This window comes from Marmota flaviventris, chromosome 11 (assembly GCF_047511675.1).
Source record: "Marmota flaviventris isolate mMarFla1 chromosome 11, mMarFla1.hap1, whole genome shotgun sequence".
In the NCBI taxonomy this organism is placed as follows: domain Eukaryota; kingdom Metazoa; phylum Chordata; class Mammalia; order Rodentia; family Sciuridae; genus Marmota; species Marmota flaviventris.
In genome coordinates, this window is record NC_092508.1 from 86,657,876 (window position 1) to 86,685,081 (window position 27,206).

Genomic DNA, 27,206 nt, shown 5'->3' on the forward strand with positions numbered 1-27,206 from the left:
AGCTGAGAAATTGTCCATGTTAATACTGAACTTCTCATTCCTCATTCCAGAACAGCCTACATAGAACAGATGCCTCAGGAACTCTCATCATATCAACTAGGATTCTGAAAAAAAAGCTCACTGATATGTTGATGATATTGATCTATCCCACCTGAGAGCACTGGAAGCCTTTGGAGTTCCCGCCTCTTGCCATTGCCACCTGTCTGCAATGGTTCTCTCAGTCTTTACACAGGGAGACCTTGTGTAGGTACTGGATTGGAATTAGATAAGTAGCAAGTCTGAAAGAACCAACAAGAAAGTAAACCAAGGTGTAGATCACAGATAAGTTTTGGGCAATGGTGGCCTTATCAAGTATGTGGAATTGAAATATATCTGGTTAGCATTCCCTAAAACAAATGATTATAAGTTATCTCCCCAAAGAACATTAATTATACAGTTGGGCCAAGAGTACTGTAAATTCATAATTTTTAAATTATTTGGCTGAAGATTCTTAATGTGAATTTTTATTCTTTCTTGAACTTTCTGAGATTTCCTTGCCAGCCATATTTTGTAGTTGCCAAATGATAGCAATAACATGCATTTTTAAATAACAAAATTTGCCTTAATCATACACTGAAGTCAGCCAGCATCTTTAGCTGGTTCTTTTAAACCTGAAAATTACCTGTAACAACAAAGGTGACAAAGCCGTTTATAAAACCTTAAAAATGTCATCTGTAAACTTTTCAAATACCTCTCACTGATTATGGAAAAGTGTTGGCCTGAATTAAAATTAGAGCATTTTTGTGAAACTTATCAGTAGGCCTTACTCTTGGCCTCTCAAAAAAAGTTCAAAACCTATCCCAGGGTAAATGAATATTTCAAAAGATCTCATATAATGGGGACATTTGGAGGTTTATTATGCTAGAGTGAAAGTAAGTTTGCCAGTACACATGATTTCACTGAATAATAATAATAATAAAGCAGTTCATATGATCCACTCTTATTTTCATAGTAGAGACTCTTCCAAAAAAGCAGGTAAGGTATAGTATTGAAAGGCAAACTATGGGATCTTATAAAAGAATAATCTATGAGATTTAGATATTTTTGAGTTCCCTAGATTAAAAGTGCAAATATTGATCTGAAAAATATAGAATAGAAAAGGTCAATATTGATAGTTCAACAAATTGTTTACATTTTAGTTATATATTCATGAATGTTAAAATCATACAATTAAAAGTATTTCCCTCTATATCTTGAGGAAATAATTAACTTTGTCAACTACACTGAATACTGACCTGAGGGGGAAACTCCTAGCAACTCATTTATTTACAATACTCATTTATTATAATTCTTAACTACAGACTAGGTTTAGGATATGCCATTTCAACATTAAAATGTGATGATGAATTAGGAAAAGGTTAAATTCTAGTTGAGAATAACAGTTTGAGTTATGATACTCAATGCAGTGGATTGACTCTGTCTTCTAATTTACTCATTTTCTTTATGGGCAAAGGGCTCAGTTTTGAACAACGGCCAATAGGCCTGTTTATAAAAAAAAAATGGAAGTGAAATTTCTTGTACAGATGTAATCTCTCAGATGCTAATGGAAACATTACATTAATGACAATTTAGAATCACATACCAATATTAAACTCTCCAATTCACTGTTATGTTGCTGGAATCCACTCTGCACCAGGGGGCTGCCCATTCCCTTAATACTTTTCTTATCTCAGCCTTGATGAGGGTCTAAGCCTGCTGTTTAAGCACACACAAGGAATTTCCCCTTCCGTGGACTCCCACCTTCATCCTGTTCTTCCTCTTTCTTCAAGGCTTTAACTATGAAATTCTTGTACTATTAAACACATAGTCAATCATTTAAACACACACACACACTCTCTCTCTCTCTCTCTCTCTCTCTTTCTCTCTCTCTCACACACACTCTCTCTCTCTCTCTCTCTCTCACACACACACACACACACACACACACACACAAACAAACACACACACACACACACTTTAAAGTACTTGTTAAAGGGTGAATGACTAAAACAAGTAATGTTATTTGGATACCATTTCGTTGAAATAATATATTTAGCCACTAGATGTCACCCTTCTTTAAGCAACAAAGATGACTTCACAAAGTGTAATATATATATGAGCAGTTACATTCATTCTGGTATACTCGATGTTCTCCATATGGTTCTCAGCTATCATACTGAATACTTTAACAACACAAACTCTCCATAGTCTCTCTAATGTTCTAAGAAAATTGAAAAAAAAAATTACAAGTAATGGAAGATTTGTTAAACATATTTAATTAATTGATCCTCAAAGCCTAACAGCTAAAATATAATTATTAACTGGCAAGAGTTAGTCCTCATACAGGAACTTTTGAAGTTTAAGTTGTATTTAATCTCTGCGCTATATATATTTTCCACAAGCAATGTTTCTTCCCCTCATCTTTAAAATAATTTTACTTATTGAATATTATCCTAACATCTAAACAATGAGTCTTGCTCAATGTGATATTTTTGCCTTTCAAGTCTTCCTGTTGCTTACTCTAACACTCTTGTGGAAGGTGGTGTTTATTTGTAGATTCATAAAGAAGTAAAATACACTATGGAACACAAAGTAAAGTTTGGCAAAGCATTTCTTTTTCTCTCAGGGATACTGAACAGATTATATGAAAATAGCAGATCCTTGTCTTGTATAAATAAATCTGCTACTTTCCATCACTAATTAAAAAGCTCTAATTCTCTAACACAAATCAAATACATTGCATGATACCTTGTAGAGAAGAGGAAATTAAGGATAGAAATTGGCAGCACTTGAATTAGTCACTAGGCATCACATTAAGAAAATTTAAGAATGTGAGAAAACAACATGAAAAAGCTCGGAACAGGGTTTCCAGCCAGGTGCAGTAAGTAGCCCACGCCTGTAATCCTAGTGGCTCAGGTGGCTGAGACAGAAGGATCATGAGTTCAAAGCCAGCTTCAGCAACTTAGTGAGGCTCTATGCAACTCAGTGAGACCCTAAAATACCAAAAAAAAAAAAAAAAAAAAAAAGACTGGGGATGTGGCTCAGTGGATAAAATGCAATGCATATATTTTCAAAAAAGCTAAAAGCATTGCTCTCACACAAATACAAAGTGAACACGCAAGAAATATCTCATTCAACTCAGTAATTAATGGGAGAACCAGTGAGATGAAAAGGGCAGTAAAGAAGAAAGTTCAGGAATGGGGATTTATACAGTCAATTGGGGAAAGATCTGTTGAAATAAACTTGGTGATAGGCAAAACTTATTTAAAATCCTATAATGTCACAAACTATAACTCTAGGGGTTATCTTTACTGCATGAGAAAAATGATCTCCACTGGGCAGAAGTCTATATATTAGTATACAAATTTACAATGAGTAAACACAATATCTACGAGTAAATATTAAATAATTACCGAATAACATTAAAGAATGCCCCAATGACATTGTTAAAAATGTCACCCATCATTTTCTAAAATTTCTCCTATTTTGGATTTTTAAAATGTAGCTCCACATGTATCAATCACATATAGTAAAATGCTTAAGTGTTTACAATTAGTGCTTTAGATGCATCATCTCATTTTTTTTCTCACAAAATTTGACTATGAGGTAAATGCTGATAATATTTCCATTAAGAGGCCTAAACAGATCAGCAAGAAGACAAGCTAGAATATGAACCTGGTCTACTATAATTTAAGTAAAGGGAGAATAAGAAATGGCTAGGGTGGTGAGTCATCACACAAAAGTAGGAAACATCTTGGGTACAACCTATGTGGAAAATAATTGTGCTATGTGAGATGTTATCAATGGGAGTTGCTAAAGATATAGAGGAGGACTTTTAAAATATGTATAGTAACCTTATAATATATACTTGATATTGTTCTCTGAGTATTTGAGACAGAGAGAAAAATCTAATGTAGTAACAACAACGAAGATGTATGACTTATTAAATGTCTGTCCAAAGGAAATGTGCTCTTTAATTTAAAAATTTTAAAATTGTGAAGAAATTTTAGACACTATTAAATAAATTATAGAAAACCATTTTAAATTCCTAGGATTTATATATGCACATAACTTCAGAAATGTGAGGTGCTGCGAGATCTATTACTAATTCCACTTCAATTCCTGTAAAGATTATACCACTCAGCCAGTGTCTGAAAGGATTCAGAAAACTAATCAAACATTATTATGTTATCTATTGGGAGTCTAGACAGTCTCCCCATCACACACATTCCAATACAACAACAATAAAAAGGCTTCCCCCCCCCGACTTCTCAGAATATTATTCCTTTATCTCCATACCAGATAAAAATAAAAGGAACAGTTATAAGTTCCTCAGTCAAATAAAAATGTGTAAATGTGTTGGTGTACTACATTTGCATTTATACTTGCTCTAAAACATAAAGAGAGTTATATAAAATAGAAAAGTACTACTTTTTTATATCATCAGTGTTGTTCAGTGTTCAGCTTCTTCAGGTTTCATGGAAGATAAAATCTTTTAGGACAAAAGATATTCCCTACAAGCCATCCTGTAACATTTTATAGCTTTAAAGGTAGATTTAATTTTAATAATACATGCCACGTTCAAGCCTCTATTAGGCACGGCTCTGGTTTTCTTTGATTTATTCATCAGTGTGAGGAATCCAAAATTTTCTAAAGTCTAATTTTTGAAAAACCAAATTCAAGCAGTCTTTTTTTCATATAACCATTTGCTCTAGCTGATTGCAGTGGCTCATTTTAGCATTGAAGCTTCCCTTTTATGACTAAATTTCTTGTTCAACCAATTGAAGTCTTTCAAAAGCGTTTATTTTTGATAAAGCATTTTAATGTTAATAGAGTAGTAAAATAATTGCAATCCAATCCTGATTTCCATTGGATAGCATCTTAGAAATTTAGTGTAAATTTTTCATACTATGAAAATGCATTTATTTGTTCATTGCCAAAGAAGGATTTGAAGATGGTACTCACGTAGGTTTTATTGTGTGGGCATGCTTTTCATGGACAAAGGCACCAGCAAGACCTCCTGCTCCTGCATTTAAATACTGGATGGAAAATAAGTTAAATTTTATGGATTTACCTAAATATATTAAAAATAAACAATATCGTAGTTTTTAAATGAAAATATAACATTTTACTTTAAAATTTTTGAACTTTTGAAATAAAACAGAATCTTGGGGCACCTTGCTAAGTGAAAACCTAATGAAAATTTGTATTGTTAGGTTGATAACAAAACTGGTCTTTTAAAAATTTTGATCAAATTTTTCCTCAGTTAGTAGATAGTTCCATTAAGGTCTAATTTCAAAGCTCCCATATTTAAATTATTCTGCCACAAGAATATTGAAATAATAATAAAAGCATCATATTTTTAAATGCCTATATTAAATTTGTTTTATTTTCACCTATTAATTAAATTGTCTTCAAATACCAACCTGATTGCCTAAGAATTATATTTACATATGTAGAAATTTCACAGCTTACTAACACTAAGAATCCTAATTAATTTGAATTAAGTTTTAATTGTGGGACTCTTTCTCTAGAACCTTTTGATTTTTTCATAACAGCTTAGGAATTAAAGAAATAAGTTCTCTGTAATGATGGAAGTGCTAAAATTAAATATCATATCATTCTTCATACAATTCTACTTATAACTAAAATCAGACCATACAGTAATGAAAGAAATGGAGCAAAGTAACTTCAATCTTTGAAATTGGCCCATGGAGCCAGTTTTTCCTTTAGATTAATATCAATGTGAAATAAAAGGCTATAAATATGTTAAATTGTTTTTACCTTATAGGAACACCAGCAGGCAAAATCGACTCCCCAGTCATGTAAGTGGAGTTCAACGTTTCCAACTGCATGTGCCAGATCAAAGCCAACAAAACAACCCTAAGGAAGAACATGAAAAAATCTGAATTTACTGCAATGATTAAAAATAGTAATACAAATATCTTTTAGTAAATCTTTAGCAAATTGTTATGCCATAAGTCATGGTCCATCCTTTGATTCACAAAGACTATTTTTCCCCCTCTTCTTCATTAGGTTGACATTTGCACCGACAATCTAAAATATGGCACCTTAGCAGAACACAAGGCATTAGCACCAGACTGTATCAGAAGTCACTGCATTTGTCCCACCACTCACTAGGGGGAAAGAGAGAGTTCACCTAAAAATATCCTTACTAAAGCTACAAAAAGGATCAATTTTTATTAAATAAGAGTGACTTATTTCTCATGTTTTTAAGGTTTGATGTGTGACCACATTTAGAAATAGGATGGTGACCACAAAGGAATGCACTTGTGTAATTGGTTGAGTTGTTAGCTTAACTAGTCACTTTAAAATTTCATGGATAGAGAACCAGTTTTGCATGAAAAAAGCAAGTGATAGACAAACACTTGTGATTCATACTGGGTATCTGACAGACATGTATAGTTTCACTTGAAGGAAAATAGCCTGTAGTATTTTTACTCAAGTGATAAAATTACTTTCCTAAACCAACTAGAATTGTGGAAAATTGGTATCCACTTCTATAAGCATGGTTATTTCCCAGTATTGAGATATTTCTGATAAATTTAGTCACAAACTATAATTTTAAAAATGTTTATAATTAAATGTCAATATTTAGAAAATATATATAATTCAATGAACCAAATATTTTCCAAATGATCAATGCTTGATGTTATAAATCATGTATAAATAGAAGAACTATTCAATATATAATATATTCAGTATAATCATATTTAATATACATCAATGGATTTTAATATAATAAGGTACAGAAAGTTTAGTCATTTCAGTGATTTTTCTTCACATTCCATAAAGCAACTCCTAAGAAGTTCTCACTTGTCAAGTTTTAGTGCAATATCAAAGAAAATCCACAATTAACTAAAAGGGCTGTTAAGCCACTTTTTGCCTTTTACAACAATATATCTGCATGAGTACCAATTATTTTATATGCTTCACCATGAAGAGGAAAACAAAGATTCAATGGAGAGGAAGTAGGTATAAAGTGTCAGCTGTCATTTGTCAGATGTTAATGAATTCACCAAGGACTCTTTTTTAGCTTGTTTGTTCTAGAAAACATAATTTTTATAACAATATAATCTTTTATATTAAATTATATATATTTTTAGTTGTAGTTGGACACAATACCTTTATTTTATTTCTTAACTTTTTATGTGGTGCTGAGGATCAAACCCAGGGCCTCGCATGTGCTAGGCAAGAGCTCAAAGGCTGAGCCACAACCCCAGCCCAACAATATATTTATTATGTTAGTAAGTAATAAGCTTTCTGTTATTCTAAAATAAAGACACTTGAAAATTCTGTTTGAATTGCAAATACTTTTTTTTAAATATAAATAGATCTAAACACATCAAGTCCTCTTTGAGATCCTTGATGATTGTTAAAAGTGTGTGATGGATTGGATATGAGGTGTCCTCCAAAAGCTCATGTGTGAGGGAATGGAAGAGTGTTCAGAAGTGAAATTATTAGATTATGAGAGTTGTAATGTACTCTGTGGATTAAACCACTGATTCGGATTAACTGGGTGGTAACACAGGGTGTGGCTAGAGGAAGAAGGTAAACAAGAGCATGCCTTTTAGGTTTATATTTTGTCCCTGGTAAGCAGAGCAATCTCTCTCTCTCTCTGCTTTTTGACCCCATGTCCTGATTTGATTTTCTCCACTATGCCCTTCTGCCATGATGTTCTGCCTATTGGCCAGAGCTATGGAGTCAGCTGATCATGGACTTAACCTCAGAAACTATGAGCAAAAATAAACCTTTTCTCCTCTTAAATTGTTTCTGCAGGGTCTTTTGGCCAGAATGATGCAACAGCTAATTAAAACAAAGTATAAAGGTTTTCCACTTCTAAAAAGCTTCAGAACTCCTGCTTTAGTACAAGCCAGTTATCCAAGTACACACACTGTGGTCAGTTTCACTAATGGTTCTGATGCTTTGCTCTTTTTTGTATCCAAATACTTTGCTCTATAACTTTTCAGTTACTTCCACTGTGGGCAATGTGTAATTTTCAGCTGGTGGTCTTAGTCATCTGATTTGTTTGACCAAAAGAATAATGTTAGCACATATAAAAAAGCAAAACAAAACAAACAAACAACAACAACAACAACAAAAGGAGTCTCCAAAACCACCTGTGTGGACTGGAGTTGTAGCTCAGGGGCAGAGCATTTGCCTAGTGTGATGAGGCACTGAGTTCGATCCTCAGCACCACTAATAAATAAATTAAAAAATAAACAAATAAATAAAGAAAGAAAGGTATTGTGTCCATCTACAACTAAACATATTTAAGAAAGAGGAGGAGGAGGAGGAGGAGGAGGAAGAGGAGGAGGAGGAGGAAGAGGAGGAGGAGGAGGAAGGAAGGAAAAACCACCTGTGTGACTTGGCTTGCTGCTCTCTTAGGGAAGGACTTGCTTTGGTCAATCTGCCAGCCCATAAGGAAAAGAAATTTCTTCACCTGAGCTCAGCCTGTGTCTCCTGCATTACTACACCACTTGGTTGGCAACAGATGTATAAGTGAGGTTAGCTGACATTATCAGGACCTCTCCAGCCAAGTCCTGAGTAGATCAGCTGACACCAAGGTGACCCATAGATGAATGATTATTATTTCAAGGTAGCTGGTTCTCAAATAGTTTGTTACACAGCATTTTCATGGCAAGAACTAATGACACGTACACCCAGTCCAAAAAGGGCAAGACATAATTTACCTGGTCTTAGGAATTGTAGCTGACATTCCAAGATGATCATAAGATAGGAGGTTAGAATCAGTTACTCTTGAGTTCCTTTTAGTTCGCCTGTTGGAACGAGCATTTATCTACGCTCAGCACTAAAGATATATATAATACAGACCCTAAAAGTTGTTTTATCTAATCTTCAAATTTTTAAAAATCAGGAGCTTTCTATTCAATGATAGAGGGAAAAGTTCATATTGTTTGGGAGAGAATTACAAAGATAATTTTGACTCCATGTGCTTTCCTTACATATTGGCTCTAGACCCTAACACTTATTTTTTTAAAAAAATTTCTATATTTTCTATTTTCCCCACATTTTTAAATTGGTGCATTAGAGTTGTACATATTGATGGGATTTATTGTTACATATTCATATGTAACAATATATGCACACAATATAACAATATAACTTAGCCAATGTCACTCCTCAGCATTTCTCCCTTCCTTCCCTACCTCCCACTCCTTGGTCCCTTTCTTCTATTGATCTTCTTTTGATTTTTAGGAGATCCATCCATACCTTTATTTTCTTTTTTTTTTTTTTCCATTCTAGCTTCCTCATATGAGAGAAAACACACAACCCTTAACCTTCTGATTTAGACCTTTTTCACTTAATATGATGGTCTCTAGTTCTATCCATTTTCCTGGAAATGTCATAATTTTATTTTTCTTTAGGGCTGAATACACCATTGTGTATATAGACTACATGTTATTTATCCACTCATACACTGTTAGATACCTAGGTGGGTTCCATAGTTTGACTATTGTGAATTGTGCTGCTATAAATATAAGTATGTATGTATCACTGTAGTAAGATGACTTTAATTCTTCAAGGTAAATACCCCAAAGTGGTATAGCTGTAGCCCCTAACAACCTCTCAGGCTCCAACTGTTCTTGGTTATTTACTTGCCATATGGTTTCAAGCATTTTGAGTGTATTAGTGGAAATTCACCCTGTTATAGAAAAGAAACCAAATTTCTTTCTACTAAATTCCCAGACAATGGAACAACGAATAACTAGTATCCAAATTGTACTCAAGTAGTAACTTTCTAATTTAATTGCTTATGATCAAAATCATTTGACTTTTTCCATATTGAAACATTAAGATTTTTCCTAGAAGACTAAATGATTCATTCCATATGAAAATCACTTTGTACATGAACTTGAGTTTAAAAAGAAAAACTGATAATTCCTTTCTGTTTTATCTCTGGTTTCATCCACTGTTGGTTTACTATTAGCACATATACACTTTGAAACTTTAGATTTCCTGCACCATCTAAGGAAAACTTTTATTGACTACGGTCATCTTCATCATCATCATCTCCTCCTCCTCCTCCTCCTCCTCCTCTTCCTCCTCCTCCTCCTCCTCCTCCTCCTCCTCCTCCTCCTCCTCCTCCTCCTCCTCCTCCTTTTCCTTCTTCTTCAAACCAGGGATTTAACTCAGGAGTCTTTTACCACTGAGCTACACCCCCCTCCCTTTTTATTTTATTTTTTAAAATTTTTGAGATAGGGTCTTCCTAAATTGTGGAGGGCCTCACTAAGTTGTTGAGGCTGGCCTTGAACTTGGCATACTCCTGCCTCAGTCTTCCAAGTTGCTGGGATTACAGTTGTGCACTACCATGCCTGGCTGAGATAACGTTCTTGATGTAAATAATTTTGCAGGATCAATTTTTGAATTTTTCAAACACCATTTAAGAATGAATAACCTCCAATTTTTTTTTATTACAGGTGCTTTCCGTATAGCAGAGATATGTAAACAATAAACTATTTGTATATAAAAAATTATATTGGAATACCATGAACACCAGTCTTGTCTGTTTAATACAGATATGGTTCCTTTATGGCAGTAGAACTGAATAACTACATCAGACATCATATGATCCACATGGCCTAAAGCATTTACTATGTTGTCTATAGCAGAGAAAAGGTGCTTACTGCTATCCTGTGGCATTAGTTTCCCAAACAAAAACTCAAATTATTGTAAAATTGGCTAATTAAAAACTGTACTCATTATAATATGATGGCATCTAATATTTCACAGGGACAAAAAAGTTCTTAACTGGTTTTATTATTGTTGCTTTTCTGGGGTTGGGTTCCGGAGAGATTTGTACTTTTTTCTTACCAAAAAGTTGAATTATACATGTTATAATTAATAAGAGAGGTTCTCTGTGCTTATGTAACTTCTGAGAATGATAGAGAAGAAATACAATTAATTTTCATCCAGAATTAGAGGTAATCAAAGTTGTAGAACAATATTGAGGTTTGATAGTCATTATGTATTTAGTTTATTTGTGTTTTAAGATACACATGTAGTACTAGAATTCCATTTGGAAAAAGTTAAAGCTTTCTCTGAATTTGATATCCTTTACCTACTGAATAACACTTCTAATAAGAGCAATGATATTTTATTAAGCACTGTTTAACTAAACTTTTCATAAACATGTTTCTTTACAACTCAACTTTTCTTAGAAAACTCAAGGATAGAAAAGGTTGTGCTTTTATTTCATTATTAATTATTTATAAAAAAAAAGATACCAAGAAACCACAAAACTTCACCTCGTAGATCCCATTATTAAAAGCCCTGTAGCCACAGCTGTGGCATCACATCAAAAAAATCACTTGCAGCTTCTACAATATGTTTTAATGCATGTATAGTCCTTTCCGTATGGATGGCAGAAAGCATGAATTATTAAAATGGGACTGTTTGGAAGAAAGGACCGGAAGATACAAACTTGAGATTACCACAAAGTGATTTTACAAAAGTGTCACTAGATGGCAGCATCTTAAAAAATAAAGAATAAAACTGAATAACTCCCAAACTAGTCATCCTGGTAGATATTTTCATTATTCTACCTGTAAGAGTAGTTACACTGTGTACATAGCCACAAACAGATACTCTGCACTTGATTTCCTCCTTTATGCAATTTTTAAAATAAAAATATTTTTCAACACATTTTTATTTATAATTACCCATAGGTGTTTCTACTCACATTGATGCAACCCATAATAGCATAGCAGTGTTCAGTCAACACATTATCTCACTTTATAGTCAATCCCTAAACTATTGCAGTAATTTTTCAACTAATCTGTAAACTCACAACCTGTCTTATTCTAAGAAACTCTTTAAATCACACATTTGAATAGAAAGGATTCCCAGATTCCCTTGAAAGTGCCTGCATTAAGTTCTAAATGTAACTCAAAATCTGTGGTATGGCTCTTTATAATCTTAAATCCTGGTCTCTTCTAGCTCTCCTGCCTCAGAGTCCCCACACCTCCCTCCCTTAATCTGCATAAGTGGCTTCCTTTTTCTCATTTGCTAGGTACTATGTTTTGAATGTCTACAACGACTATATGTGTTGGGAACTCAATCCCCAAATTCAAATTAATGATATTTGGAGGTGAAGCCTTTGGGGGTGACTACAATTAGAGAAGGTCAGGAGAATGAGGCCCTCATGATTGCATTACAGGCACTCTAAAGAGAAGAAGAGACACCAAAACTGGCACACTTGCTCTGCCTTGTCATGTGATGCCCTCCACTATGCTATGGTGCAGAAAGAAGGTTATCAGCAGGTGCCAGTGACTTGCTCTTGGACTTCCCAGCCTGCAAGAATCATGAGTTGAATAAAGCTCTATTCCTTATAAACTACCCAGTCTATAGTTTTCACAGATAATGAACTAAGACACACACCTGCGTAACTCAGATATTGTTCACAAGATAATTTCTACGGGGCAGTTCTTTTGCCATCTCTCTCCTCTCTGTCATCCTAGAGCTCTGTTTGTTTATCTCTCTTGCAGCATTTTATAATCTTATTACCTCCTACTTTTGCACAATATGTACCCAAAGTATTGAAAAATAGGTAAACGAATGAACAAGTAAATGTTGTGAGCCATCCATGGGCTGTGTGTGTGTGAACTATGTGCATTTGAGCATATGAGGGGATGGTCTGGCATTGCACGCTGATTGGGCTGTGTGATGCAAATGCCTTTCCTCTGGTTCTACCTTGATCCCACACAGCACCTGAGATGGGTGTGACTTGCCAAGATGTCAGTCAATCTGCTGACCACATAACATCACCAAGCAAGGCTCCACCCTTTGAAACTCTACCCCTTGCCTTATTTGGGTAGGATATTCTATCAAATGCCTTCTTCCCAATAAATCGGGAGTTTCGGGGGCTGGGGATTCTCTCTCTTGTTCTTTCCAGCACTACCCAGCGTGGAGCTGACCCTTAGGGTAACTGAGCAGTCCTACCCTGATCTTAGAAACTCATGTTCGTGTTTTGCGTGGTTTCTTTGCTGCATCCAGCTCCTTTGAACCCAGCTCATCTTGCCAGCCCGGCCAGCTGGCGATTAATAAAGCCATGCAGTTGTCAACAGATAGTCTTTCAACTGATGTTAAACTTTAAAAGAAGATAATTTGAGGCGGCATGGTGGCACTCACCTGTAATCCCAGGGGCTTGGAAGGCTGAGACAGGAGGATAGCAAGTTCAAAGCCAGCCTTAGCAATGGTGAAGCACTAAGCAACTCAGTGAGGCCCTATCTCTAAATAAAATACAAAAAAAGGGGGGCTGGGGATGTGGCTCAGTGGTTGAGTACCCCCAATAAAAGATTCTTTGAGATCCTGTCTTTCTGATGCTATTTTATTATATACACTACTTGTTCAGATGTGGCTTCTTTTAAAATAAAGTATCTTGGGCAAAAGAGTAATTAAAAATATGTTCAAAATCCCCCTAAATAAGGAATCACACGCGCGCTTTGCTCTTGCCATCTTCCTTATTGCAGCACCAAGGTTTCTTCTAATCAGTTGAGTACTATGATACATACAGATTGGGCTAAAATTTCCAGGGGAAGACCTTATACATTCCCTCTCAACTTTGACTCATTATTTTTCTATTTATTAAAAAAATATGAAATGGTGCAGCCGACAGTTTTTTAAAGGTATTAAAGTTTGGATAATTTTACTAATTCTGTAACAAATTGACTCTTGACCCTTATTATTCAGTTAATTTTATTCTTCACCTTAAAAACTTCTCTGAATTCTAAAGACCATTAATAAGTGGCAGATTTAATTATAAGGGTAAATATGCTTTGGTATGCTTGTGGATTCTTGAAAAAACAAAATATTAAAGTAGGTAAATAGCCTTTGTCCAAACCACTTGATTAACCACCCATTATTGTAGCCCTGTGGTCCCTGGGAGGTGCCTGCAAGGCATGCCTGTGGCTATTCATAAATTCAGTCTTGAATGTACACTGCTAGACACTGCCCAGACAACAGTGGATGAGATAGTCCCCTCATCAGTTTCACTAACTTTATGGTGGGTGAATTCCAGTTTCCTCACAGTCCCTTGGATGCTATTAATTTCCATTAGATGGTACTCCTATGTGACCTTCTTATGACTGAGACTGCAGCTTCTACATCATACCAACGAACGAAGTCTTTAGGTATTCTTTTGCTTATACAAAAGCAATAGGAAATAATGATAGGACTATACTGCTATAAATTTAAAAAGTATTACTTTAAGAAGAAAGGGTGTGATGGAAAATCTAAGGGAATGTTTTTTTTCCAATATTATTTATAACTTTTTTCCAAGTTATAGGGAAACCAGATATGTGGTGTACAACTATAACCCAGCTACGCAGGAGGCTGAGACAGAAGAATTGCAGGTTTGAAGCCAGCCTGGGCAACTTAATGAGGCTCTGTCTCAAAATAAAAATACACAAAAGAGAACTCCTAGCATATGCAAACCCCTTGGATCAATCTCCAGCATTGGTGGGGTGGGGAAATGTTATAGGGGAGTGTGTGTGTGTGCACTTGACATGCTGGTTGACTCTATATAAATGAGTAGACAAAAAGTGTATTAACAATAACAGGGTTGGCTAGTCAACTCTGATATTAGGACTTCCCTAAGAAGTCCACAATTAGGGATTTGCTGGATGATGTTAGAAAGAAATGAAGAGTAGGACATAAGGTTTCTTACCATATTTTAGAGCATTTAACTTTTCAAAATACACTCAGGTGTTATGGTTAAAAACTGTACATAGAAGCTACGTTAAAAACAAAAACAGTCAAGTTGGGTAAGAGGGCTTCTAACAGCTCTTTAAATATCTCATTTCTGAATGAATATCTTAAAAGTATTTCCTTTCATGCAGACTTCATATATCAGTGCTTTCAAAAAACCCTGCTCTTTTCCCTTTTCTTCTGACTCTGTTTATAAGCAGCAACTAAGTATTATTTTGTATTAGGTTCACTCTGTACTAAAAGTCAATGTGTTATATGGGTCACAATTTCTTTCCAAAAATTACTTTGGAAATAGAAGATACTGTTTTCTGCTGCTTTTTAGTGCTTTATGTTCAGCCTTTACTTATTTATGCCAATAGCTCAGTAAGAATAGGAAGTCTTTCCTATTAAAATAGAAAACAATACAGAATGAAATAAACATACCAAGGGAAAGAGACAAGATACAATCTTTCATGTGGAGCTCCAAGAAGACTTTGGAAGCCAAACAGCATGGCAGCCAGAATCAAAGGGTAATTTTCTGCAAGGCAGAGCTCTCATGCTACTTGGTTATATTAGTCCTAAGGCTCTTATAGATAATACATGAGACCCCCCAAAAAGCATATCACAACATACATTGCAGAAAAAATAATCCACACAGAATTTTATCCAGGAATCCCACTATCTGATAATTTTAAATGTTTGTAATGAAGTTTAGGAGCAAACAGGAATAGCAACAAGGTAAACTAGGACAGCTGACAAAATTTCACCCTTCATCCTTTTGATGAATTACTCTAAGATTAAGGTCTGATAGCCAGGTAAAGTTAGGCATGTCTGTAATCCCAGCTACACAGGAGGCTGAGGCAGGAGGATCACAAGTTCCAGGTCAGCATGGGCAATTTAGCAAAACTCTCTCTCAAAAATAAAAAATAAAAAGGCTGAGGATGCCTCTTAGTGATAGGTTCTACCCCTTGTCATTAAAAAAATAGATAGATAAGGTCTAATAACTTTAAATGTATATCTTGTGAAATGTTATTTTTAATATTAGTGTATAGAGAAATATTACAAACATTATACACAATAAGTTGACTAGAAAACCCTCTGTCCTTGAGCTACTGATTGATATCACTTAGCATGTGCTAACAGAGGAGACAACAGGACTTTATAAAGTGAACAATGTTCATATACACACACATGGGTTCATGCTAAAGAGTTAGCTGCTGTGAATATACTTGAGAGTTTCCAGAGAGTTTGATTTTAAACTTAAGAAATCCAAAAAAAAAAAAAAAGCAATTTGAATTAAAAAGCCTGTCATAAAAAAGTATAAATAGAAATCTGCACAGAAATCAAGGGACTTGTTGTATTAAAAAATATTACCTATAACTTGGAATCAGAACAAAGTGAGAATAAACATTTTAACCTGGTGATTTAAAAACTCTGGTTGTATTCAAGGATAAGCTAAAAAATGAAAATGAAATTCTTCCTGAAGGAGGCACTTATTTGTCAACCTGTGCAAATTACAGTAACATAATATTAGAGTAACATAGTATTAAGATTTTATTCCTTATCAAGCTACATCCACCTTTATCAAGCCATCCTTGATATTTTTATAAGGTGCAGTAACTTATTGCTATAGTTACCATAAAATAAAATATGATGGAAGTTTCCTGTTGAAAAAATAAATCAACAGGGCATAAGATGTTGGAAAGAAAAGAGAGGACAAAAGCAAGTCAGGGACCTTGACTTTGGATGAAAGCCCTGGATTCATGAATGAGGATGGTAGACTTTGACTCAGATGTTGAAGGTGGCCAAGCTATCACAATTTCTGGAGAACTTTCTGGGCTCAATTTATTTGCCAAAAGGGTACTTTTGCATATTTTTGAAATTAATACATGTAATCTAAGAGATTATTTGATTTTTAGGAGTCTACCAGCAATGAGATGTACATAACTAGTCAGTTACACTGTGGGAAAAATTGGTATGGAACAATCTGGCACCAACGTTACATTATGTTCCCTAATTATGAGAAAAGATGCCGCCAAAAGGAAATAACAGCTTTTGAACCTCAGTGGGAATGTACCTCCTTGAGCCAATTCAGAGGATGTGGTTTTGGACCAGTCATAAGGATAAATGAATCTGAACATGCATAACTATAATTTCTGTTGTGTTAAACTAAAACACATTAGTGGATCTTTCCTTAAAGCAGTGTTTGAAGAAATTTCCTATGTATCTCATCAGTCAGAATCTTTGCTTTATAAAGGCAGATTTTTTTTCTCATTCCCTATATTTATCTCTCTCTTTCCCTTAAACCCACAGCCTGACACAAAGTGAGCAGACAATATCTGTATCAAAGAATAAAATTTCTTTAGAGTACTGTGCACCTCAACTACTTGGAAAGCTTGGGAATTTCTACTGGAATTCTGTCCAGGGTCATGTAGATTGGTTTTCCAATTATACTGAGACTTGCAAGCTGTTTTAATTAAAGACAGAGCTACTGCAAACACCCGAAAGGCACTGAAGAGGTGCTCATGGGAGTGATATTATGGGCTGTCAGTGCTGGAAGCTATTGTCAATGGAGCAACTAGCCTGAGAGACCACCAAAAAAGAAAGATGGAGAGGCCAGTGACTTGGGGCCTCTTAAATCAGGAATAGTTGGGAGAGGTAGGTTTGAGGCTCTGAAAAGGGGCACTGCTGCATGTTGGCACTGATCAGAATCTTATGTGGAAATTAACTATATTTGAAATTCAGGCATGAAATACAAATCATGTATTTTCCATCTTCTTAAAAGCAACAATTACATCAACTATAGAGACAGAGGTCTCCAATTTAAAAAAAAAAAAGGTAAAAAAAGGGGAGGTGTTATATATTTTTTTTCTTTGACTTTTATAAATACTCTTTGCCATTACATGATTAGTTTGCATATATAAAAGGAGACAATGCAGAGGAAAGTTCTCTCCCAGCCAATGCAAAGAACTTGGGCATCAGCATCAGTAGATGCCAGTTCCAGGTTTCACTGGCTGGTTCAGTTGCCAAGCAAAAGTGCTTCACCTCTCTCAGGCTCAGTTGTCTCTGCTGAGACATAGTGCAGGCTGTTAACTATTAAAGTTGCTGGAAAAATTAGGTGTAGTGTGGCGCATGTCAAGTGTCTGTGGCTCTGTAGGTTATTAGCAATAGCTAGTATTATTTCCATTTGTACATTGTATGATTTCAGAAATAGCTCTTCATTTTAGTTCTATTTTTAAAGTGTAGATATTGAGGGTGGGAATATAGCTCAGTGGTAGAGCACTTGCCTAGCTGGCATAAGGGCCTGGGTTCTATGTAAGAGGGAGGGAATGAGGGAGGGAGGGAGAGAAGAAGGGAGGAAGGAATGAAGGAAAGAGAAAGAAAGGGAAGGGAGATATTGATGAGACTGGCAAATCCAGAAATAAGAAGTGAGAGAAGGAGAGAAGGGGAACATTTTCTTAATGAAATTTAATGTGTAAATTGAGAAGAAATGAGACAGAGATAATAGCTGTGTGGAGAGTAAGAATAGAGGTTTTGGGAGACCTGAAAAGATAAACCAGCTGTATGAAGTGGCTCATACTTATAATCCCAGAAACTCTGGAGGTGAGGCAGGAGGATTGCAAGTTTGGGGCTAGCCTAGGCAATTTAGTGAGCTCCTGTCTCAAAACAATAAAGAAATTAAAAAAAAAAAAGGCCTGGGGAATGTAGTTTAGTGGGTACAATCCATAGTCAGACACACACACACACATACACACACATGCACACACACACACACACACACGAGAAAATAAAGCAAACCAGACTTAAGACCTTAAAATTATACTTAGAAGTAGAAAAACCAGGAAAAGGAAACAATTTCTGTAGGACTATTTGATTATTCTCTTCTACAGGCTTTTTCCGGCCTGTGAAGGACCTCACACAAAATAGAGTTTGTTTGATTTATTTCAGAGGTCCAAAATGGGGAAATAGCTTAAGGTAATTTTCCGAGCATAATTTAGTTCACTTAATTTTTAATGACTTAAAAAAAATCAGTATGTCCTAACTGAGTCAAAGAATACAAATGGAATTTGAAGAAATTTACAAAAAGTATCTCAATTTTCAGAATAATTAGCCATATAAACCATTCTGCAGAAATTTCAAATTATATTTAATGAACACAGTTCTGCTATTTTTGTTTTGTTTTGTTTCATTTTATTTTGTTTTTGGAACACCGTGATCCATCAAATTAGCCTGACCAACACTTTTGCTGATATACACACTCTTACCCATTTGCTGGCCTAAAAGGTACAGGTACGTGTTTAAAGATAAATCACTGTGGACAAAGCACTGTCAGGAGTCTGTGAGGTTCTCAGAGTTCATCCTTAATCAGTCACTGAACCGTCTACAGACATAAGCTTTCTAAATTGGAGAGTTAACATAGGCACAGCAATAATTATAAGGCAATGCAAAAGGTAGTCAGTGAGACATTTTCCATCATGCTATGGAAGTTCAACAGGAAGATAAATTCATCTTGACACATAGGAGTAAGAAAATTTTAATAATGAAGGTCAAGTGTTTCACATTCAGATTTTTACAAAAGTCAGTCAAGTAAAATACGAGTTGGGCCTGTAAAATATACAAGACTGCCACAACATAAGCATGAAAAACAAACGTATATTTCATGCTTTTGTTTTGTCATCTCTCTATTTTTTTTTCATGCTTTTGTTTTGTCACCTCTCTATTTTTTTTCATGCTTTTGTTTTGTTGCTCATAAACAAAGACACACAAACACACAAATACAAAACATGGAGGCAGAAGGTCTCATATGTGGACATTCTCTGTGTGTATGGGTGACATTCCCAGGGTCTGGCTTTGATGATACACAAATTATGTGACAAATTATGTGAAGAAAAGCAGTGGGAAATATGATATTGACAATTTAGATATATGCAAAATCACAAAGATTTGGATATTTATGCCACAAGAGTGGCACAAGTGGAAGAGTGATGGTCATCAGCTGGGACAGGTGAGTTCTAGGAAATTCAACCAGGACATCTATTGAACCTATTGCAGCCCTCCTAAGAAAGCATAGCTGACTTTTCAGATGCATGATGACTGTTAACATTTAATTATCAATCTGTGCCAGTTTCATTATAAAGTAGATTTAAAGCGCCTATTTAATCTACCCATGATAATTATATAGATGGTATCCATAGTTATGTATGGAGACAGTCCCATTAAGTGTGAGATCAAAGTATACTCTCCCCATAAAATATTTTTTTCTACCGATTACTTTATCAATCTCAAAAATCAATTCCTCAACCAAATCTGTTTTTTTATATTTAATTTACGTCAAACTTGACAATATTGCATGAAAGTCTATGGGATAATTCTTGAAGATCTCTCTCTTAAATTTGTCCACTTAAAATCAGTTTTTAAAGACAATAAGATAGTTTCTTCTTTTTATGCTACTTTCCTTAGGACAGATTATTTGCTGGGAAGATATGTTCTCCTCAACTCAACTAACTTTTGCCTAATCTTGTTGCCTAAATAATTTAGTGAAAGAACTAGAGTGTGAAGAAATCTACTGGAGAAATCTCTCATATTTTATTGTGGATTTTTTTCCCATTTAAGATCATTTGGAATTTCCTTTTGGTTGCTATGATATAGAGCCTCCTTTTCCATTCTTAAAGAAGTAAGTGAAAAAAATCAGATGAGTTGTAGGAAATTCAACCACTATACGTCAAATGATGTATACATTTCATATTGAAACACTTTCAGTTTTTCAGCTTAACATAGACTTAGCCTTCCTTGGTTTGTTAAGAGGTATGAAAACTGGAATATTAGAGAAAATATCCTGGCCCTTAAGGAACTATTTTTTTTTTTTTTTTTATAAAATACTCATCATTTACAGAAACTCTATATGTAATATCTCCTTTGGGAGATACTGAAATTAGATGTTATGAAGCTTGATAAAGAGAAACAGTTATCCTTGATAGCACTGAAGAGAGTGGTTGCAAAATCAAAAATTCTGATTGACAACTAAGAGGCTTGATTTTCCCATATCTGCAATCCTAAAACAACATCTGGATTCCAGGTTTCTCTTCCATGGAGAATTAATCATTCTTTCTCCCATGGTTCATTTAATCAAATCTTAAATAAAACATCTGCTGAAAACTTCTTAGCAATAGCATCAAAAACTTAGGTTCTTGGGGACTGAGCCTCACTAACATATTTCAGGTTATTGATGTTTGGCTCCTGCATGTGCCGCTATCCGGCTGCAGCAAAATAACTGGGGGGGGGGGGGGGGGGGTGACGAGCAACTTGTGTACATTGATACAGCAGGAGTGGGAGCTGTTTATTGTAGCACAGGAGGGGTATATATACATTCCACACAGTTTATCTTAATTAACATAAACTAGATACAGCAGTCAACCAATAAGGAATCTCCACACTTAATGGCTCTCTGGTGTTACTTCACAAACCACTCCATCTGGCAAAATGCCAGGCGCCATCTTGACTTGTTTACAGACCCTAACATGCATGGATGAGTTCAAGGCCATGGATAATTTATTATACATCTTCTCTTCTCTTTTCTTGGAATACTAGGGATTGAACCAAGAGATGTTCTGTCATTAAGTTACATCCTCAGCCCTTTTTTTCTTGTTATTTTGAGACAGGGTCTTCCTTTTAATTTCCTTGCCGATAAGACTCCCACAAATATGGCGAACATTCCTAAGATCCACTGGACGTTCTATAAGAAATGTAACAAATGCCATAAAGTGACACAGTACAAGAAGGGCAAGAATTATCTGTATGCACAAGGGAAAATGGCATATGACAGGAAACAGAGTGGCAAAAAGCTAAACTACAAAGAAGGTTGTATTGAGGCTTGACTGTGTTGAGCCTAAGTGCAGATCTAAGAGAATGCTGGCTATTAAGAGATACAATCATTTGGAACTGGGAGAAGATAAGAGGAGAAAAGGCCAAGTGATCCAGTTCTAAACTTCATTGTTTCATTATGCTAATAAAATGTTGAGGTTATCTTCACTTAAAAAGAGAGAGAGAGAGAGACAGGGTCTCACTAAATTGCTGAGGCTTGTCTCCAACTTACAATCTCCTGCCTCAGCCTCCTGAGTAGTTGAAATTGGGATTACAGCTATGTGCCACAGAGCAGTTTGTTGCTAAATTGCTTGGGTTGAACTCAATATTTTGATTTTCCTACCTCAACCTCTGGAGTCTCAGGGATTACATGCATGTAACATCTTTCCCAGGAAGGTTAATTTATTATGAACAGAAATCCATAAACCATGCCAACTCTTATTATATTTATATACAGTTGTGTTTGGTAATAATTTTTCCTAGTCAATTCTTTGCTCACATGATATCATATGAAAATATTTTTGATACTCTTCTATAAAAATAGCTCATGAGAGCTCACTCCTTATCTTTAGACCTGGAAAGATAACAGCCGAGCTTTCTGTCAAAAGTTTGATCAGTCATTTCTTTATCTCCTAGAAGAATTTCAAAACTGTTCAAGAAAAAAAATTATATTTTCCCTTAATTAGATGGTTCATTGAGGCTAATGTTTGTATGTGAAGGTTATATGAATGTTACCTGGGTGTCTTTGATTTTACTAAAATACCTTATTAATAATGTCATCATTTATATTCTGCTGCTGCCTTTTTTATTTTTCTTTAAGAGAGATTTGCTGACCGCAAATTCTTGGGATCAAGTGATCCTCCTTCTTTAGCTATCCAAGTGGCTAGAACAAGAGGTACATGTCACTGTACCCAGTACTTTATTTATTAATTTTTTTCCAGACTGATTGGGCCATGACTGTGATTATTATTCATTAATAATTTAAATAGCTGAGCCAGGAGCAGTGGCACATGCCTATAGTTCCAGTAACTCAGCTGCTGAGGCAGGAAGATTGCAAGTTTGAGGCTAGCGTCAGCAACTTAGCAAGACCCTGTCTCAAAGGGGGAAAAAAATACTTGGGATATATAGCTCAGAGGCAAAACACCTGTGGATTCAATCCCCAGTGCCATAATATAAACAAACAAACAAACAAACAAACAAATAAATAAATAAATGCAGCTTGTGGTTGAGTCTAACAGATGTTTGCACTCAAATAGAAAGTGCCACATGACCCAGTTAGAAACCATGAGATCCTGCGGCTGCACAAATGGGAAACATTGTGCCTTATCAAGCCCAAATCATTTTCCAACCCCTTTTTCCTAGTCCTTCTCTCCTATGGGGCTATAAATGTGAACTCTTTCTTCACCCATGTTCTTTTTTAGCTGCCACTTCAGAAGGCAGTGAGTCACAAGAAGGAATCTGCTAGGTTTTTCTGGGAAAGCTTTAGCACTTCAGATGAAAGGGACAGATGAAGCGGCTGCACTGAAACTTCTCCCTTCTTCCTTCTCTTTTCCTTAAATAGAAATGGGATGTCTGGATTTGGGACAACCCCACCTTAGGACTGTAATGTGAAAAGTGTGAGAAAACTGAAGAGAACTATGGAGATGCCAGTCAGACTACAGCCTCAAGTCTTCTGTGGTTAGAAAAGGAATCCCTGCTTTTTGGTTGATTTTGTTGGGATGTTGTTTACTGCAGCTGAAATGCTTCCTACCTGATTCAGGAAGATGAAGGGAAAGACAGACTCTAAGAGTGGAATTGAAAAGTGAGTGATTAATGACAGGAGAGATGAGATGAATCTGAAGGTGTAGCCGAATGGTAGTATAAAACAGTAGGAACATTTTGTGGGAGACAAATCTATTTGAACCAAGCTGATCTCAAGGTGCATATAGGATAGGACATCCAGGGGTAGCAGGTACATGAGCATGGGTGACAGTTTTCTGCTCTAAGAGTAGCCTAGAGCTTTCTTGCAGTAGTAGTAGTAGTTGAGTTGATGAGTAGTGGTTAAATCATTAGGGATAGGAAGGCAAAGATCAATGAGGTGTATCTACATTTAGTTGGTATAGAAAAGAGGTGTTTTGTACTCTATATTTGCATACTGAATTTGAGGTAGATGCTATCCCAGATTAGTATTTTTAAAAATAGAGACTCAGAAAAGTAAAGAAACTTGACTTTATCATATAATAATTAAATGACCTAGCCAGTATTTGAACATTAGACAGTGGGATGATGCCAAAATCCATTGCCTTTCTTTTCTTTCTGTCTCATATCTAGGAAGTTTAATAACACGTGCATGTATATATACTAAGGATCAGGGACTGGTGATTATTTGCATAACATTTTAAAATATAATGTTTTTTATTGGCCTCCCTTTATTTTGGTGCTTAATATTTAATGTCTAAGTTAAGAATACATTATCTTTATATCTTTTGTACTGCACCACTTTCACAGTTATCTATCAAACCAGTTGAAACTCGTGGTTGGGGATTCCTAGAGACTGCTGATAACAGTGCTAAATTTCTTTTCATTAGTTCCACTCATTAGCTTCAATAACTGAATATATTAACTAGACTTCACATATATATGAATCCCATAACTTATTAATGTCCAGAATAAAATTACATTGTCATCTTTTTAAATAAATGCTGAATCAAATAGAATTCTTACTTTAGAATTTTAAATGTAAATTGTGAGCATTGAATTTTACTCCCTTTATTTATTTATTTATTTTGTTAGGGAGATAAACACCAGAAGCACTCTGGGCAAACACTTATTTATAAAAAAGACACAATTTAGAAGTGGTCAAAAATTTAAGTTTAATGTAGTAATGTATAAGGAAAAAAAAAAAACATTCTTGAGATTCTTAGAAATTAAATGGCCTTCCTAAGTACCTTGAGTGAATACTCAATTTCTTGATAAAGTTTGATCCTACATTTCTCCATCTTTGTGTATCTAGGGTTAAGTGAGAACCAATTTATATTTAGGATGAATTACAGAATGGCAAAGTAGCAAGGCAGAGTTTAACAGTCCTCACATGGAGTTACAAGGCTGGGTGTTTGCTCTGCTTCCTGCTGTCTGAGCAGCTGAATACCAGCGACATCACCTGTGGGGAGCTTGCCTGTGCTGCTCACTAGAAGCAGACCTCAGACAGCAGCTGTTCCTAAGTGAAGGAGACCACAGACATGCAAAACTTAGCTTTCTAAATAGAGACATCTAAAGCAAAAAAAGAACAGAGTGCATTTTTTAAAATTTATACAAGCCTTACTCTTTTTTAAAGAAAAAACTTCCTTATAATAAATTTACAGTGCCAGAAACCAAGGTACTTTACTAGAAGTGCAGGTGGAGCAATGGTTGGGTGAGCTGGAAGGAGAAAATAATGTGTATACCTTTGCTTGTCCAGCTTTTGTAATGGCAGGCATATCAAAGAGCTGTCCAGTATAAAAATGCAGCCCGCTGAACAGGATCACTGCAATAGAGTCTCCTTCCTTCTCAATTACTTCAAGAATATCCTCCATCCTTAATATTTCTTCTCCCTAAGTCAAATTAGGTATAAGTTACATAATATTGACAATGATACTCTTATCACATATTTATAATTTCACCATAAGCTGTCTCACCATAAGAAAAACTAAAGGTGAAAATTTTCCACTGCATTAATGCTCTTCAAAACCTGGCTAAAGAGCAGAATTTGAATTTTTTTTTCTATAAGAAATGACAATTTAAAAATAAATTATAATAAAATAGAAGTAGTGTTTTTTTTTTTAAGTGTAAGTCATTACAAAAGTCTACTTGCTTATTTTTTCTTCGAGTTTTAGGTTAATCTTTACTATTTGTATACCTATTGGTCGTTTTCTCATCACACCCATCCAATAAAACACCCAAAAGTGCAATTCCATGGAATATCATATAGCAAGAGAAATCTGTTGGAAATTAATATTGCATTTGTCAATCTAATATACTATTTTCCCAAAAAGCATCACTTGCATATCTTTCATCTGAATAGTACCTAATATTTCTAACTTAAGAGTAAAATATTCTCCAAATAGAAAGACACTGATCCAAATATAAAGAAAAATAATTTATAAATAATTAGTATATCCCCCTATAACTAATGATGATTACTTAGTAAAAAAATGAATAAATCTATATTTAGACTTGTAAACAACTTGAGCTGAAAGAAATCAGTTCAATACTTGTAGCCTAACAATTGTGATATACAACAAGTTTTCATGAATTTTGTGCAGTGCCAAATCTGACTTCTTTTAAAGTCAATGTAGAGTAATTACATTAATATTGGAGGAAAACTCATTAATAAAATTTCCTTTATTTTATTTTATTTTTATTGATTGATCATACCAGGGATTAAACCCAGAGGCACTTAACCACCGAGCCACATCCCCAGCCATATTTATACTTTATTTTGAGACACAGACTCACTAAGTTGCTGAGGCTGGCTTTAAACTCATGATCTTTCTGCCTCAGCTTCCTGAGCTGCTGGATTTATAGGCATGTGCCACTGTGCTGGCTCCTTCCATTTATTCTTAAGTTTTCATAATTATTGCTATTTGCCAAATGTCTTATGTGTTAAGTGTGTATGTGTGTGTGCGTGCATATATGTGTGTGTGTGTGGGGGGTGTGTGTGTGTGTGTAATATACTCTATACTACAAGAAGTCTGGAATCTCTATGAAATGGGAATATGATAGATATTGAAATCTCTGAATTAAATGAAATGTACTTATATGCTATGAAGCATTTCAGTAGTTATTAGAAACAATCTAAGTTATATAAAAATTCGGTAATTCAAACTCTTTATTCTTTTTTAATATTTATTTTTTAGTTATAGGTGGATACAAAATCTTTATTTTATTTTTATGTGGTGCTGAGGATCAAACCCAGTGTCTCACGCATGCAAGGCAAGCACCCTTCCTCTGAGCTACAACCCCAGCCCTGAAACTCTTTATTCTTTAAAAAATCAAATAAGGTTTGACCACCACAATTTGAAGAAGAAAGAGTAATGGAAAGTATTATATAAATCAGTTCATGAGTTATTTCTTTAAAGAAGCAGTAATAAGCAAATAAGAAAAACTGTTTTCCATGATAAGACATGTCCCTCATTCATGCTAACTTGTTATCATCTAGTAATGCTAAAAGATGGGTCCCAAGATAACAATTAACTCATAAGACTTCAAACTGCTGGTCACTTTCAACTAAAACCTCTGATAGTGACTTTTTCATTTATGCAAGAAATAAGCAATTCATCTAGGATGTGTGAAACAGATATCCTCTCAGTGGTGCAAGAACTTTTCATTCCATTAATTTACTGCATGTTGGCAAGTAGAAGAGAAGAGAGCAGGTCTTTAATTTCTTCAGAGTAATTCTGGGCTGAAAGAAGTAATTGTTCAAACATTGGCTTAATAGCCTGGGAGCATCATATGTGAAACCTATAATTTATTCTGTGTGACTTTCTTGGCGCCAAATTATAGAAGCTGCAGGGGTTTATATGTCAAATGTGTACAACTTGGCCTTACACTTCTCTTAAGGTAAAATACACGAGAGTTTA

The 27,206-nt window shown here is 35.0% G+C and overlaps 1 protein-coding gene and 1 pseudogene across 2 annotated transcripts in view; one reads left to right on the forward strand and one right to left on the reverse strand.

Annotated features, from left to right (window-relative positions):
- Kynu (kynureninase) overlaps nt 1–27,206 on the reverse strand; it is a 105,597-nt gene that overhangs the window by 28,655 nt on the left and 49,736 nt on the right. The window contains exons 8-11 of one of the 2 annotated variants that reach the window (XR_003583134.3): nt 25,032–25,178; nt 5,803–5,901; nt 4,984–5,057; nt 152–278 (exon numbers count right to left, since the gene is read on the reverse strand). Coding sequence is in view for 1 of the 2 variants with exons in the window: in XM_027937970.3 (XP_027793771.2) it covers nt 4,984–5,057; nt 5,803–5,901; nt 25,032–25,178 (320 nt within the window). In the remaining variant the exon portion in view is untranslated. The remainder of the gene's footprint in view (nt 1–151; nt 279–4,983; nt 5,058–5,802; nt 5,902–25,031; nt 25,179–27,206) is intronic. The other variant, XM_027937970.3, reaches the window with a different exon arrangement.
- LOC114094784 (large ribosomal subunit protein eL42-like) lies at nt 21,377–21,732 on the forward strand (annotated as a pseudogene).